Source organism: Podarcis liolepis (assembly GCF_965112155.1).
Source record: "Podarcis liolepis genome assembly, chromosome: 8".
NCBI lineage: Eukaryota > Metazoa > Chordata > Lepidosauria > Squamata > Lacertidae > Podarcis > Podarcis liolepis.
The window spans coordinates 8,139,396-8,155,987 of record NC_139560.1 but is presented as its reverse complement, the minus strand read 5'-3'; the positions used below and the strand labels follow the sequence as shown (position 1 = coordinate 8,155,987).

At 44.8% G+C, this 16,592-nt stretch overlaps 1 protein-coding gene across 1 annotated transcript in view; it reads right to left on the bottom strand.

Moving 5' to 3' along the window:
• The window catches only part of COL22A1 (collagen type XXII alpha 1 chain), a 185,145-nt gene that overhangs the window by 17,187 nt on the left and 151,366 nt on the right, over positions 1–16,592 (bottom strand). The window contains exons 43-53 of the mRNA XM_083516504.1: positions 15,885–15,938; positions 14,131–14,175; positions 12,719–12,766; positions 12,119–12,232; positions 11,110–11,163; positions 8,410–8,463; positions 6,482–6,535; positions 4,817–4,870; positions 3,929–3,982; positions 1,237–1,290; positions 781–834 (exon numbers count right to left, since the gene is read on the bottom strand). Coding sequence (XP_083372630.1) covers positions 781–834; positions 1,237–1,290; positions 3,929–3,982; positions 4,817–4,870; positions 6,482–6,535; positions 8,410–8,463; positions 11,110–11,163; positions 12,119–12,232; positions 12,719–12,766; positions 14,131–14,175; positions 15,885–15,938 — 639 coding nt within the window. The remainder of the gene's footprint in view (positions 1–780; positions 835–1,236; positions 1,291–3,928; positions 3,983–4,816; positions 4,871–6,481; positions 6,536–8,409; positions 8,464–11,109; positions 11,164–12,118; positions 12,233–12,718; positions 12,767–14,130; positions 14,176–15,884; positions 15,939–16,592) is intronic.

Below are 16,592 nucleotides of genomic sequence, written 5' to 3'. Positions count from 1 at the left end.
CACAAGGCGTGTGACTTCAGAGGTATGGTTGTATATGCCTCCAGAGTTAATGCTAAATACGGTACATTACTTCTGGGAAATGAGCCACCATAGCCACTAGAGGGCCATGGAAATTTGTGGCCCAAGGCTTTTTAGACTCTTCTACATGGGTGGTGCTGTGGGTTAAACCACAGAGCCTAGGGCCAATCAGAAGGTTGGCGGTTCAAATCCCCGTGAGAGGGTGAGCTCCCGTTGCTCGGTCCCTGCTCCTTCCAACCTAGCAGTTTGAAAGCACGTCAAAGTGCAAGTAGATAAATAAGTACTGCTCTGGCGGGAAGGTAAATGGCATTTCCGTGCGCTGCTCTGGTTTCACCAGAAGCGGCTTAGTCATGCTGGCCACATGACCCGGAAGCTGTACGCCGGCTCCCTCGGGCAATAAAGCAAGATGAGCGCCGCAACCCCAGAGTCGGCCACGACTGGACCTAATGGTCAGGGGTCCCTTTACCTTTACCTTTTACCCGTGTACTATCTGAAACATGCTGATCTTAATAAATTACTTTTGAGGCATGATGAGGATGTGCACAGACCCCTCCTCTATAAGAAAATACCTTTGTTTTCTCCATAAATAGAATTTAGCCTTCAATGAGTATTTGCATCATTCTTGCTGCAGGAAAACCAAGCTTCTCAGCTAGTATATTTCATGCTAGCTAATAGAGAAATATGCACCTGCCCCCTCCTCCAAAGATTCCTGGTGGAAAAGGACATATTTAATGGACCATGGTTGCCTTCAGCTGGACTTACCGGCAATCCTCTTGCTCCCTCCGGTCCTGGCAGCCCTGGCTCCCCTTGTTTGCCCTATGAGAAACAAAGCAGATTTATAGCCTAGCAAGAGAGAATGATCTCTAGCATGTGGGTGCCTCAGGATCAAGCTTGATGTGATAAAATTCACAAATCTATGTGAATGGTCATTTAAAAGTAAATGCTATTTAAAGTTAGACCCTGGGGGGGGGAGCAGAGGATCTTTAATATCCACCCCCCCACACCCATATATTTCCTAAAATGCAGTTTGACTTCATTTTATATAAGAATCTTTCTTCACTCAGAAGTGAGCAACACATTCTATGACATCACAGCATCTCAGCCAATAGTGGCCTCATGGCTCCCAGGTCCTAACCCAACACTCTGACCACTACACCACACTTGTTGTCTTGGAAAGATAATAACAAATTGGAAAATATGTAAAGTTCATCTCCTTACTGGTTCTCCAGGAGGTCCTGGCTTTCCATCTTTGCCATCCTTTCCAGAAATACCCTAAGAGTGAAGCAACAGTAAGTAGTCAAGATTAGAGATACAAAAAAAGCCAATGCAATTCTGGGCTGCATCAATAGGAGTATAGCATCTAGATCAAGGGAAGTAATAGTGCCACTGTATTCTGCTCTGGTCAGACCTCACCTGGAGTACTGTGTCCAGTTCTGGGCACCACAGTTCAAGAAGGACACTGACAAACTGGAACGTGTCCAGAGGAGGGTAACCAAAATGGTCAAAGGCCTGGAAACGATGCCTTATGAGGAACGGCTAAGGGAGCTGGGCATGTTTAGCCTGGAGAAGAGGAGGTTAAGGGGTGAAAGGATAGCCATGTTCAAATATACATAAGGATGTCACATAGAGGAGGGAGAAAGGTTGTTTTCTGCTGCTCCAGAGAAGCGGACACGGAGCAATGGAGCCAAACTACAAGAAAGAAGATTCCAACTAAACATTAGGAAGAACTTCCTGACAGTAAGAGCTGTTTGACAGTGGAATTTGCTGCCAAGGAGTGTGGTGGAGTCTCCTTCTTTGGAGGTCTTTAAGCAGAGGCTTGACAACCATATGTCAGGAGTGCTCTGATGGTGTTTCCTGCTTGGCAGGGGGTTGGACTCGATGGCCCTTGTGGTCTATTCCAACTCTATGATTCTATGATTCTATGAATGTATACAATGTTTGTTTCTTTAGGAGCAAATATTGTAGATTCATTATTGTGGATAAGCGTCCCAAATACTGCAAGCCAGTTTTCTAACACGTTGATAAATGAAATTTATAGATCATCTCAACAAGTATCAGGGCATTGTAAAGCAACATATGCAAACAGTAGAAAAATAAGGAGCACCCTTAAAAATAGCACAGTGCCAAAGCACGAGGTACAATATGCAAGCTTGTCAGCTGGCTGAGCTGGAAACTCCACGGAACGATACCCAGGAAAAGAACAAGTCAGACAGCCAATGTCTCATTAGCTGCAATGTGAAACAACAAGCAAAGTCACATTGCAGAACGTCTCGAGCCAGGGGTCGCAAATAGGTCCACGGGGACCTAAGCAAACCAGAGAAGCTTTCATGGGCACAACACACAGACATAAACACTCTGCAAACCTAGCTTATAGGCTGCAATAGAATGCTTCATTCAAGCCTAATTTCAGCAGGGTGGGGGGGAAAGCTACCGCTGTGGTGCCAGTGAAGAATTCTGTGCACACCTGGAGGTGCCAGAATTAAGACTGCCAGAAGAAATATCAACAACCTCAGATTTGCAGATGACACAACCTTGATGGCAGAAAGTGAGGAGGAATTAAAGAACCTTTTAGTGAGGGTGAAAGAGGAGAATGCAAAATATGGTCTGAAGCTAAACATAAAAAAAACCCTAAGATTATGGCCACTGGTCCCATCACCTCCTGGCAAATAGAAGGGGATTAAATGAAGGCAGCAAGAGATTTTACTTTCTTGGGCTCCATCATCACTGCAGATGGTGAGAGCAGTGACAAAATTTAAAAAAGCCTGCTTCTTGGGAGAAAAGCAATGACAAACCTAGACAGCATCTTAAAAAGCAGAGACATCACCTTGCTGACAAAGGTCCGTATAGTTAAAGCTATGATTTTCCCAGTAGTGATGTATGGAAGTGAGAGCTGGACCATAAAGAAGGCTGATTGCCAAAGAATTGATGCTTTTGAATTATGGTGCTGGAGGAGACTCTTGAGAGTCCCATGGACTGCAAGAATATCAAACCTATCCATTCTGAAGGAAATCAGAAGCTTGACAACCTGAGTGCTCACTGGAAGGACAGATCCTGAAGCTGAGGCTCCAATACTTTGGCCACCTCATGAGAAGAGAAGACTCCCTGGAAAAGACCCTGATGTTGGGAAAGATGGAGGGCACAAGGAGAAGGGGACGACAGAGGACAAGATGGTTGGACAGTGTTCTCGAAGCTACCAGCATGAGTTTGACCAAACTGCGGGAGGCAGTGGAAGACAGGAGTGCCTGGTGTGCTCTGGTCCATGGGGTCACAAAGAGTCAGACATGACTAAACGACTAAACAACAACAACAACAATTCTTCCTGCAAAACATGGGTTCTACCACTAACCGCCAGCTGTACCTTGTTTCCAAAATGGGTTTTTCTCTGTCTTGTGGCTTATTCCCTGCCTCCCCTCTTGTGATGTGGGATAAATTTCATTGATTTTTTTAATGCATGCCAATTCAGATCAGGAGATCTCTCGAGAAGTCGAGCATAGAATGCACTCACAGCATCTCAGTATTTCCGCATATGGGGAGTGGGTGGGCAATGCGTAAAAAAAAATTCATGATGATGATGATGATGATGATGATGATGATGATGTATTATTTATATGCTGCCCCAGCCACTCTGGGTCGCTCCCAACAAAAATATTAAAAACACAACACAACATTGCACATTAAAAACTTCCCTTCAGACGTCTTTTTAAAATCACACAGCTGTTTATCTGTTTGATATCTGTTGGGAGGGCGCTCCATAGGGTGGGCCCTGACCTTCTTGATGTCCCAATGGTCAGGCACATACAAAAGTATGCCACACAATCTTTTTACTGTTGAAATATGCCAGGGGTTCAAGAACACTGCAGTCCCCTGCATATGAGATGTGTCAATGTTTACAAATGCAGGGATAACTCACCAGAAGTCCAGGCAATCCTGGTGGTCCTTGAGGTCCTGATGGGCCTTCTTTACCCTGCCAAAGAGACACAGATGTGGAGATGTTCACATAAGCTTTCCAGGCAGAGACATCCCCAGAAGAACAATCCGTTAGCAAGGCCTTCTGAATTTATGCTCAATATTGATTAGGCCTTTGGGATGGGGGGGGGGAGAGAGTGGGTGTAGAAGGGAGCAGAACTTACCTGACCTCCTGGCAATGAAATCACTGCAGTTTACTGGGAGGGAGACTGGAAGGGGCAAGGAGGAGGGGACGTCAGCACTGCACAGATAAACCAGGAAGAGTGCCAATTTGGCTCTTGACCTCTCTGCCACTTTGCCCTTCCCACTCTCCCTCTGGGTAAGCAGCAATGACTCTGCTGCCAGGAGGTCAGGTAAGTGCCCATAGGTGATGCCAGAGCATGAAGTGGGTCAAGCATATATACACACCCCAATATAGTACTCATCTCCCATTTGCGGGACTCCTGACATTAACATACATTGTTATTTTTCTTTTAGAGATCTTAACATGTGGGACACCATTTTGCCACCTAGAAATATACTTTGCCCTCTCTGTGTGTCCCACCACCATTTTTTTTTTCTGGCATAGCGACTGTACTCCCCCTGTTCCACCACACTAATGACACATTTTGAATTTAACCACCTTTCTAAATTAAAGGAGAATTTGGCTGAGAGTTTATAATCCACTAGTCTTCATCTGAGAATCTCAGTGGCTTTCAAACCTTACAGATTCACGGAATGCTTTCCACATCTACTTATTTATCCAAGAATCCACTATGGGACCACTTAGGCAAATGATGCCTTCCTTTTGGGGGGGGGCAGGGGTATAATGACAGATTGAATAGTGACTTACTATTTCTCCAGGGTTTCCCAGTGGTCCTGCAGGTCCTGGGGGGCCCTCAGACCCCTAAATAAAATGAAAAAAATGACATTTCTGGCCATTAAAAATGGCAGCTTGCTTCTGAATCAGAAATAGTCTCCTCAAACAACATGGAGGCAACTCTTACAAGCCTTTGGACTTTCTTTAAATGAAGACAACCAGCCCAAAATGGTGGGCCATAAACTTTGCTATGCATTTGAGATCAGCATTCCATAATGCCCACCCAAATCCAACATACTGTGGGATGTAATCCATTGAAGCAGTCAAATACAACATTCCTTGTTTCCCTAGAGTGGACACAGGCAGGGCCAGCCAGTATAACTTCCTGTCCCACTGGTCTGAAGCATCCTACCCCCTGCATGTGACCAAGCAGATGACTGTGACCCTCGCTGACTCTATAAAAGAGCCAAATCACACAGCCATCTTCCTCTTGATGCCATGCTGCTCTCCTGTGGCCATTTTGTTCTCTTGATGCTGTTCTCTTAATGCATTTTGCTGTCTGCTGGCTCTCAGCCAGCAGCACATGAGCTCAATCCCCATATGGGATAAACTCACACTTTGTTATGTAACTACTAGCTAAAGCCTGCCTTCAGGGATCATACTGTGAACTGAATGTGAGTAAACGTCTTGTAACTTTTAAGGAAAGACTCTTGTGTCTTTTTTCTTTTAAAAGGGGACACCAGGAATAAGCCATCTGGGCAAGCCGGATTGGATTACTTAACTAAAGAGACTCAAACGAATCTGCAAACTAGCTTCCTGCTGTATTGAGGGGAATGTGCTCTGTTACATGACTCACTAGCGTGAGTGAAGGAAGGATAATATTTACCGTATTTTTTGCTCTATAAGACTCACTTTCCCCCTCCTAAACAGTAAGGAGAAATGTGTGTGCGTCTTATGGAGCGAATGCAGGCTGCACAGCTATCCCAGAAGCCAGAACAGCAAGAGGGATCACTGCTTTTGTTGCGCAGTGATCCCTCTTGCTGTTCTGGCTGGTGGGATTCAGAATATTTTTTTTCTTGTTTTCCTCCTCCAAAAACTAGGTGCGTCTTATGGTCTGGTGCGTCTTACAGAAAAAAATTACTGTAGTTAATATATCATCTCCTACTATCTTTAACATTCCCACACATACAAGAGAGGGCCAGTGAATTGCTGCTTCTGAGTCTATAACCAGATGGATGGGTGCAGTGCAAAAGAAAAAGGGATGGATAGATGATAGATAGATAGATGATAGATAGATAGATAGATAGATAGATAGATAGATAGATAGAGATAGATGATAGATAGAGATAGATAGATAGATAGATAGATAGATAGATAGATAGATAGATAGATAGATAGATAGATAGTAGATAGAGGATAGATAGATGATAAATAGATAGATAGATGATAGATAGATAGATGATAGATAGATAGATGATAGATGATAGATGATAGATGATAGATGATAGATGATAGATGATAGATGATAGATGATAGATGATAGATGATAGATAGATAGATAGATAGATAGATAGATAGATAGATGATAGATAGATATAGATAGAAATAGATAGAAGATAGATGATAGATAGATGATAGATAGATGATAGATGATAGATAGATAGATAGATAGATAGATAGATAGATATAGCATCTTACAGGTGGACCTGGATTTCCAGGGGGGCCCATGAAGCCAGGTATCCCAGGATGTCCCTGCAGAAGACAACAACAGCATTTCACATTCACTTAGCATCTTCATTTGCAAACCACGTCCCCAAAGAACCTCATCAAAAGCTTGCTACCAACCAAGCGACCAGGAGAGCGAGACGCCCAAAACATAAGCTAACTTGGCATCACAATTCCATGCATAGGTTTCCAGAGCGTGAACTTGCATGTTTTAACAAACTGCTTTTAATACACATAAGCTTCTGGGAACAGAGAAGTTGTCAGGAAACATTACAGGGTTGGCTGGGTGCAAGAGGCTAACAACTTGTCGTGCGTATAGCAAGAAATTGCACACCCCAACCGCCCCCATCCACAGCTGTGCCAGGTCTTTGCTTCGGGAACAGAATCAATTTAACATAATTCAGCATGCCATTTCCTCAGATCACTGCAAACAAATGGATGCAATGCCCCCCCTTTTGAATAAATGAACATTCCCCTTGCATGTTGAATGTGTGGTTCAGTGGTTAAGCACATGTTTGGGGCAAGCACATGTAACACAGTAGTGAATATCAGTCAAAATAAAAAAAATTCCTTCCAGTAGCACCTTAAAGACCAACTAAGTTAGTTCTTGGTATGAGCTTTCGTGTGCATGCACACTTCTTCAGATACACTGAAACAGAAGTTGCCAGATCCTTCTATATAGTGAGAAGGTGGGGAGGGGTATTACTTAGAAGCGTGGTGGGAATGGGAGATTGGCAGATAGCTGAGGACAAATTGGCAGAGTTTGGTGGCAAGGTCCGCTGTGGTTTTATCTGAAATGGTGTTCCTTATAGCTTGTAAACCATCGTTGTGTGGGATGTTGGTATACAGAGATTCCACGTCCATAGTAGCTAGTATAGTATTGTTGGAATCTCTGTATACCAACATCCCACACAACGATGGTTTACAAGCTATGGACTATGGCAGACCAACACTATCTGTAACTGTGAATATCAGTGTGGTTGGTGATTTTTTAAAAATAAGACAGCTGGTGGAGGGGAAGTTTGAGCAGGAAGGCGGAAGGGGTACTTAACCCTCCCTTTGAGAAAACACAAACAGGAAGCATCCAATGGATCCCGTTAGTAAAGGAAGTGTTAAGGAATAATCATATACAGAACCTGCTGTGCCTTGAAAGGAAAACTCATTCCCCTTTAATTCTAAATTAATTAATTTAATTCTAAATTTCCCTCCCGTAAGTTTTACTCATTGTACAAATTTGATATTTCACTGTACAGTGGACGCTCGGGTTGTGAACATGATCCGTGCGGGAGGCATGTTCACAACCCGCCACCCACGTGTCTGCACACACGCGGGTCGCGATTCGGCACTTCTACGGATGCACAAAGTGCAATTTAGCACTTCTGTGCATGCACAAGCGTCGAAACCCGGAAGCAACTCGTTCCGGTACTTCTGGGTTTGGCACGGTGCACAACCCAAAATTGCGCAACCCAAAGCATCTGTAACCCAAGGTGTGGCTGTAGTTCAGTTGGCAGAATATGAGGTTCTTAATCTCAGGGTTGAGGGTTCAGGCTCCATGTTAGGCAAAAGATTCCTGTATTACAGCATGTTGGGACCAGTGAGCCCTTGAGGTCCCTTCCAACTATGCAATTCCATGATTCCACACTAATAGTAATAATTTTGTTATTTATACCCTGCCCATCTGACTAGGTTGCAAATTCCATGATTCTATGTATGGGCCTGTTCTCTATTGGGCAACCCATGCTTTATGTACTTTGCAGTTTAGGGTAACCACTGACAGTCTTCCCTCAAGTCAGACTGGTCCGTGTGTGATATATTGATCAGTGGTGTTCTGATGTGGTGATCTATACATGTTGCTTATTGTACTGTTCCAAGAAGCATCTTTCTGCCTCATTTTATTTTACCTGTTCACCCTTCAGTCCAGCCTCTCCAGGCGTCCCACGGTCTCCTTTGGCACCCTAACAAAAGACAGAAGCATTCAAATCACAAACCTCAATTACATTTTAAGCGTGGTGCACTGGTTTCCTCTCAAAGAGACATGGAGACATACACATTTCAGTGTTTCAGTTGTCAGTGAAAAGTTTTCTCAAATAGCAGGAGCTTAACCTCCTCTTGCTGTTTGCTGGGTGAAATACCTGAAACCTTGATCAGGGCCAGGGCCAGGTCTGACGTAATCCTGAGCAGTTGGCCCCATGGTGGCTGCCTTGTTCACTGATGAACCCTACTGGGATTATATGGTGAAGACTGCAGGCAGCTAGGTCTAGCAACCATTTTGATTTTTTACAATAAAAAATGCAGCATTGCTCCAAGGCATTGTGGGAAATTTAAACGGTGGCTTGATTCAGCCATCTAGCAATTCTTTGGGGTACTAGTCCAGCAGAGGGTAGCTGATGGGTCTCAGAACCTCAGTGAGTTAGAGACTTTGCCCCGTACGCAAAGACAAGTCTCCATTAGATTGAGCAGACAAGACCAATAGTGGGTCCAACAGTCAAGAAGGTGGTTACTGCAGAGGGAAATGAGTGGCAGATGGGGCTCATCAACATGGGAAGCTTTCCTTCTCCTAGATGGGCTCATCTAGGAGAAGGAAAGCTCTGATCCTAAATCTCTGTTGCTTTGTGGCCATACTCATTCATGAGAAAGACCTAGGGAGTAAACCCTGAGGAAAAACCCATCTCCAGTGTGTTGCAGGACATCTTCGGGAGAAGAAAAAGCTAAGGAGTAAACGAGTGGCGCTGTGGTCTAAACCACTGAGCCTAGGGCTTGCTGATCAGAAGGTTGGCGGTTCGAAACCCCGCGCCGGGGTGAGCTTCCGTTGCTCGGTCCCAGTTCCTGCCCACCTAGCAGTTTGAAAGCACATCAAAGTGCAAGTAGGTAAATAGGTACCGCTCCGGCGGGATGGTAAATGGTATTTCCGTGCGCTGTTCTGGTTTCGCCAGAAGCGGCTTAGTCATGCTGGCCACATGATCCAGAAGCTGTCTGCAGACAAATACCGGCTCCCTTGGCCTATAGAGCGAGATGAGCGCCGCAACCCCAGAGTCGTCCATGACGGGACTTAATGGTCATGGGTACCTTTACCTTTAAATCCTACACAAATCTGGAGTGGAGTCCCTAAGGCTTCTTGTATGCCTCCTTCCAGCAACTCCTGTAGTCAAGCTGGTATCAAATGTATTGCTCTGCTTTCCTTTGGACCACACATTAGTGAGGACAAGAGGTGGGGGTCTTCATATCTGGGCAGCCAAGGGCCTCCATACACACTGCCCAGGCTTGCACCCCAGAGAGGTCAGTTTGGTGCTAACACAGCAAAAGCAACATGGGAGGCAGCAGTTGCAAGTTCCCAGTCTCTGCAACCGCAGCAGGCACTGTGATTCTCCAATGGTTTGACCCCACAGACTCCATTGTCTCTTGAGATGGACAAGTATCAACAACATAGGTGGGGATGCCGGTGTGAGCAGAATTAGCCCCAAATGCATTGGGGACATCTTACCCCATTTTGAAGTAAGCGAAGTAAGTCAAGTAAGACATTATTTACATGTTTCTAGATGTGTAATAGCTTCTAGGGTCTTTTTAGATGCTTGTCACTGGTTTAAATCTGGTTTAATGCTATTTTTTAATTGTATTGTTTTATCACGTATATGTTTGCTGCCCTTGAGATGAAGGGCAGAATATGATTTTAATAAATATTGACAACTAAATAAACCCCCCCACACTCTTAGGACCAGTAAGTCAACAGTTGGCACAAGATCAAAACATTTTCACTCAGTCCCAGCCAAGGAGTTCTAGAAATGGCCGGAGGGGAAAATCAGCCACAATCTCATTTTTATTTGCCTCGTTGGCATTTCCTTGAGTTTCTCCAAGCAAAGGTCAATGGGCTCAAAATTTCAGGACTTGCCTTTTTATGACACGTGGTCCATATTCTCAGAAATGGACTAAAAGCCATTTCAAAAGTCAGTCAGATGTTTTAATAAATGGGAGGACATTATGTTAGTGTCAGGGAACTGACATCGGAGCGAGAGGCGAAGGGGAGGCTCCCAGATGATGCTGGCGAAGGACCCAGCAGCAGGGGGAGAAACAGCTCAGTAGAGGGGGAAGCCAATCAGCGCAACACCGGGGATAAAGGGAGGCAGACGGGGGAAGTGGAGAGAGGGCTCCAGGACTCTTCACTGGACATCAGTGAGGAGAGCCCAGGTCCTCCGCTACCCACGCCTTCCCTGCGCAGAAGACTCCCGCGCAGTGAGAGGAGGAGGAGACTGGGTGTCAAACAACTTTTATGTTGGAAGAGGTTCAAGAAACGCCCACTGACGGATTCTGCCAGTGACTGAGGCAGCCACGATGAGAAGGGGCTGTGCAGTCAGAAAGGTTTAACAAGGCAAATTAACCGAGAAAGGCACCAGTTTACGCACGAGTAACTCATACCCATTACAGTTAGGTTAGAACGTCAGCAATTCTGGTAGGCTGGTTTGTTTTCTCTATCTCTCTATATATTTTTCATTGTACCCCCTACCCCAAAGAAACCTTCTTCCCCAAGAATGGCAGATATTTCATCCTGCTATCCTGTTTCTTTCCAACAAAACCCCTGACATCACAAAAGAGAAGACAGAACTGACCTTGGGACCTTCTACACCTGGTGGTCCGGGGTGACCTCTGGGTCCTGCCTCCCCCTGAAAAACAAAGAAAGATCAGATGGACTTCCTCTCTTTGGAAGGTAGCAGAAGACCCCACATATTCTTTTTTATTTTAAAATTTTATTAGTATTTTCCACACAACAACAACTCGAAAAATATCGAAAAATAACAATGCACAAAACCCAACATACAAAAACAAATCTGTATCTTACACGTTAATAATATAAACACTAAAAAGAAAAACAAACATTGACTTCCACCAATCCCACAACACCTCCTTTACCTCTCATTGTGTCTTCCTGTTTTCCTGTTTCCCTTATCATCTCTATCCTAGCATCTAGATATAAAACCCTCTTTTGTATCTTTTCACTCCACAAAGTTATTCCAGACTCAGCCAGATTTCTGTCCTCAAACTTTGACTTTTAAGGTATTCATTTAGACACTCCCATTGCTTTTTCACTTCACTTTTGGCTTTTTGTCTTATTATATCTGTCAATTTGGCTAATTCTAAATATTCTGAAAGTTTACATAACCATTCTCCCCTAGTGGAAGATCCCACATATTCAGTGGATGGGGAATCATATATATATGATCCAGAGTGCCAAGTTTTCCTTTTCAGTGGCACAGTTTCAGCAGCTGCTTTTTCCCTATACCATGTCTATGTTGGGATGTTGGTGTGAAAGTTAGCATGAATTGCGTGGTTGCAATTCACTCATTATGTTTTTGTTTTTTTAAAAAGATAGCCATCACCCCCACTCCCCAATTGGGATCAGGGGAGTTTATCCTGGTTGACTAACCTTTGGCCCTCCAGATGTAACTGGACCTCAACCCCCATCACCATGACTATTGGCCATTCTGGCTGGGGCGGATGAGAGTCCAACAGCAACTGGGAGACCACAGCTTAGCTACTCCTGGTCTAATCTTTTCCCCACACTGTTGATCAGTGCATTGACATGTAACAGTGTTTAGCTACCCATCTTCTCTTTCATACCGTTTTCCCAACTGGGCCTTCATGGCCAAGTGGACCTGGAAGGCCTCGATCACCCTTGAATCCTGGCATTCCTGGAAGTCCAGGTGGTCCGGGAGGGCAGTCACTGCAAACATCCTTAAATAAGGGGGAGGAAAAAGGAGAATTAACACTTCAGTGTTGTGGCAAACGGCCTCTTTCTGACTGGTATCTAACAGCACTGGAAACTACCTTATTATACAGAGAAAGAACATTGGTCCATGTTGCTCAGTATATTGACTGGCATCAGCTCTCCAGAATTCCATGCTGGAGTTGTGCTCTGATGTGCACAAGCGTGCAGATCAGAGCAACTGATGAAGACAGAAGCTGAGATGTTTGGCCACATAAATAAAACCACTGCTTTCTTAATCACGTATATTTTTTTAAAAAAATTGCTCCAAGTTGACCAATCAATTTAATGATAGTGACGACAGCAATGATGACTAGGGGGAAATGAAAATCCAAAATGAAGATGTTTGTGTATCCACTTTTAAGAATCACAATTCTTTTGAATGGTTTGATGAGATTTTCTTCGAACACAAGATCCTGGAGCACCCCAGGAAAAAAAAACACAAAACACCCTACCTTAACTAAGAGACTGATGTCACCAGGAGAGAGGAGAGGAGAGGCACCCTGAGGGGAGAGAAAAAGAACGTCTGTCATTTCATGCTATCCTTGAAGAGCGATTTCAGAGAAGCCAAAATCAAAGCATCCCTCGGCTCCTGAAAGAGATTAGCCTCACAGGGCCAAGAGTTCAATTGATTATACGCATCATTTGAGGGACAACATTGCTGAATCACCTCTCACACAGGGAAAGTCGTTTCAATAGCACTGATGCAACCTAAGAAAGGACTGTATAGAAGACTAAGCCCAAGTGTCTGTTCAGCGCCTTTGATGTATTTCTTTGATCAATTAGTATATTAACTACCGCCAAGACCACATAACACTGGTCTTGAAAGATCTACATTGGCTCCCAGTACGTTTCCGAGCAGGGACGCGGACTTATAAAAAATATTGGGGGGGGGCCCAGGAAAGCTCATGAATAATAAATAAGCTCATGAATATGCAAATAAAGTGGCTCCGGCCCTAAATAGGGCAAGCCACGCCCCCCAGCCAGCCGATTGGCTGGCTGGGAGGTGTGGCCAGTCGGGATTCCCCTGTTCTCGCGGAAATCGGGATTTCCGGCAGTGCCTTGACAGTGGCGGTGGTGCTGCGAAGCAGCGAGGCAGGAGCCCCCGCCCCCGGGGATTCCCTAATCTCGCGGGGGACGGCCGGGGCTCTCCGATTAGGGCGCGCGGCTGGCTGGCTGGCTGGCGAAGGAGCAGGTGAGGAGGAGGCGGGGGGCGGCGGCGGCGCTCTGCTGGAAGGGCGCCTGAGATTATTGGGGGGGCTGAGCCCCCCCAAAAATTTTTTTGAGGGGGCTCGAGCCCCCTCAAGCCCCATGGAGTCGGCGCCTATGTTTCCGAGCACAATTCAAAGTGTTGGTGCTGACCTTTAAAGCCCTAAACGGCCTCAGTCCAGTGTACCTGAAGGAGCATCTCCACCCCCATCGTTCTGCCCGGACACTGAGGTCCAGCACCGAGGGCCTTCTGGAAGTTCCCTCACTGCAAGAAGCCAAATTACAGGGAACCAGGCAGGGGGCCTTCTCAGTAGTGGCACCCGCCCTGTGGAACACCCTCCCACCAGATGTCAAAGAGAACAACAACTACCAGTCTTTTAGAAGACATCTGAAGGCAGCCCTGTTTAGGGAAGCTTTTAATGTTTGATGCATTACTGTATTTCAATATTTTGTTGGAAGCCGCCCAGAGTGGCTGGGGAAGCCCAGCCAGATGGGTGGGGTATAAATAAATATATTATTATTATTATTATTATTATTATTATTATTATTATTATCACCATCATCATCATCATCAGGGAAGAAAAAGTATTCTGGACACGAAATAGGTATGAAAATGTGCCAATATTAAGAGGGAGGGCTAGAGAGGTTGGGGACATACCGGTTTTCCTGGAGGACCTCGTTCACCTGGATTTCCTGGTAGGCCCTACAGGTGAGGAACAAAAGGAGTGTGAGGTTCTTGCATTCTTATTCTGCAAAATGCACGCCATGATGCTAGCTGACTACTCTAGCCACACCTCACTGGAAGATAGCCAAGTCCCATAGCAGTGGAGGATCTGGGTGGGGAGCAAGAGGCAAGACCATTGATTCTTCCCTGCTATGGGCTGTGCCCCCCCCCCCTAGTGTCCCCTCTCCTTTCTCAACAGCAAACTCAGATAATGAAGCCTCGCCAGGGAATACATATGAGTTTCCAGAAAGCTGCGACTCTGCTGATCGAGAGCACTGAGGAAATGAGGTATGGATGAGATATGTCCCTTGAAAATGTTCTTGACACTTTCTTGAAACAAGAAGGAGCAATTCCCAGGCAGCACAAAGCAGCCAGAGTCTCATCAGAAGCAATTTGAGAAGGGAGAAAGAAGAGGGTCATTTATCATGGGGGGCTAACGACACACCGCGCAAACATGCTTGATGAATTCAATATCTGCATATGCGGATACAAATTGTCCTGATCCAAATCTCCTGGATTCGTGCGCAGATGGGAACTGACCCGTCCACTAGCTTTTTCGCACTTCTTGAACTTTCCTACAAAGTTTTCCGTTCAACCAAAATATGTATAAAATTAATGTTTTGATAGAAATACCACTTCAGGAAGGGGGGAAGTTGTGGTTTCCTCTTGCCCCCCACTTTTTCTGGTGAAATGTACTCGGAGAGTGGATTTCATGCTCTTTATTCAGCTCATAGTGGTGAGGAGGAATGTTCCCCCATAATGCCTGCTTTATATATATTATTTACACAATGAGCCCCACGTGATTGGCATATTCCGGGATTCACCTGTAGGCCAATCAGGTTGCGGATTCACTTCCACCTGGAGCTGGATTGGGTGGCTCCTGTGGACCAATCAGACTGCTGCATTCTGGACCCTATTGTTCTAGGACCAATCAGACTGCTGCATTCTGGACCCTATTGTTCTAGGACCAATCAGACTGCTGCATTCTGAATCCTATTGTTCTAGGACCAATCAGACTGCTGCATTCTGAATCCTATTGTTCTAGGACCAATCAGACTGCTGCCTTTTGGATCCTATTCAACTCAGTACATAACATCTGATATGCAGGTTTCTTTTGGTTCAAAGATTACTACAGAAAGGGGGCAGGACAGATTTACAGGTGAACATTTGGAAGAGATGCAGATCAGAAACAGACCAGCTTGCCCCGTTCTTCCACTTTTTAAAAAGAAAAACAGCTTGGGGTCCACAGGGGAGGGGAAAATCTTGAGTATTTTTTTAAATCTTAACCATTTATAACCTGACCTTCACCTTCACAAATACGTATGTGTGTGTGTGTGTGTGTGTGTAGGATGGGAGTACAGAACACAAAATGAAACAACCTTTGGAATAAGTAAAGCAGCAGCAAGGGGAGGAATTGCTTAATTCTTTCCTGCCCACCACTTCTTTACTCCAACTTGTCCTGCAGATGTTTCAAGGGAGCATACTGATTATAATTAATCAGGCCATTGCTTCACCCAGCTCAGTGCTGTGTGCACTGATTTGGCAGCAACGATCCAGGGTTTCAGGCAGGGCGGGGGCAGCCTCTTTCAGCCAGAGATTGGATCAGGGCCCTTCTGCATGCAAATGTGATCTACCACTGAGCTACTGACCTTCTCATAGGCATACCAAACACTGATATGTTTACTTACATCCTGACCAGATGGCCCTTGTTGACCTTGCATGCCTGGCAAACCTCGGGGACCCTAGAAAAAAGGGGGATAAAATTAATAATTCCTAATATGCTATTTTATTCTTTTCCCCAAAAAAGTAAGAGTTTTTAATAGCTTTACAAAAGAGAGCATCAAAATAATGCAAACACACCAACAAACTTTTTTTAAAAAATATAAAATACAATCTCCTACACAAACACACACACACACTGCCACCCAATTGTTTATTTCCTACATACATCTATAGGGTGAGTCACAAATTTAATTTCAGGAACAGTTATCACAAGATAACCGATGGCCAATTTGCCCATAAATAACAGACTAACCTGCCTGTAGCCTAGTTCCACTGCTGGGGAACTGCTTGCATGACAGCACATACTATACGTGGATTTGTGGCTGCAATTGTGCAGTGATTCTTTTCCCCCAGTCCTGCCCTATTATTTTAGGATCTGAAACTGCTATTGGTTGCTTATGGCTGATGACAAACATCCCACCTATGGATGACCTGGATATAGCAATATTTCAGGGCATTCTAAGGTGTGAGTTTGGGGAGACGGTGGCTGCCCCTAGCAGGTACCATTTTTTTGTAGGGTGACATTAGTTCTGTCTTCAGGATTTCCAGAAATATGCTGGTTGGGACACAAAAATACTTATTTGAAAAGAGGATTTATTATTTATTTTTTTAAA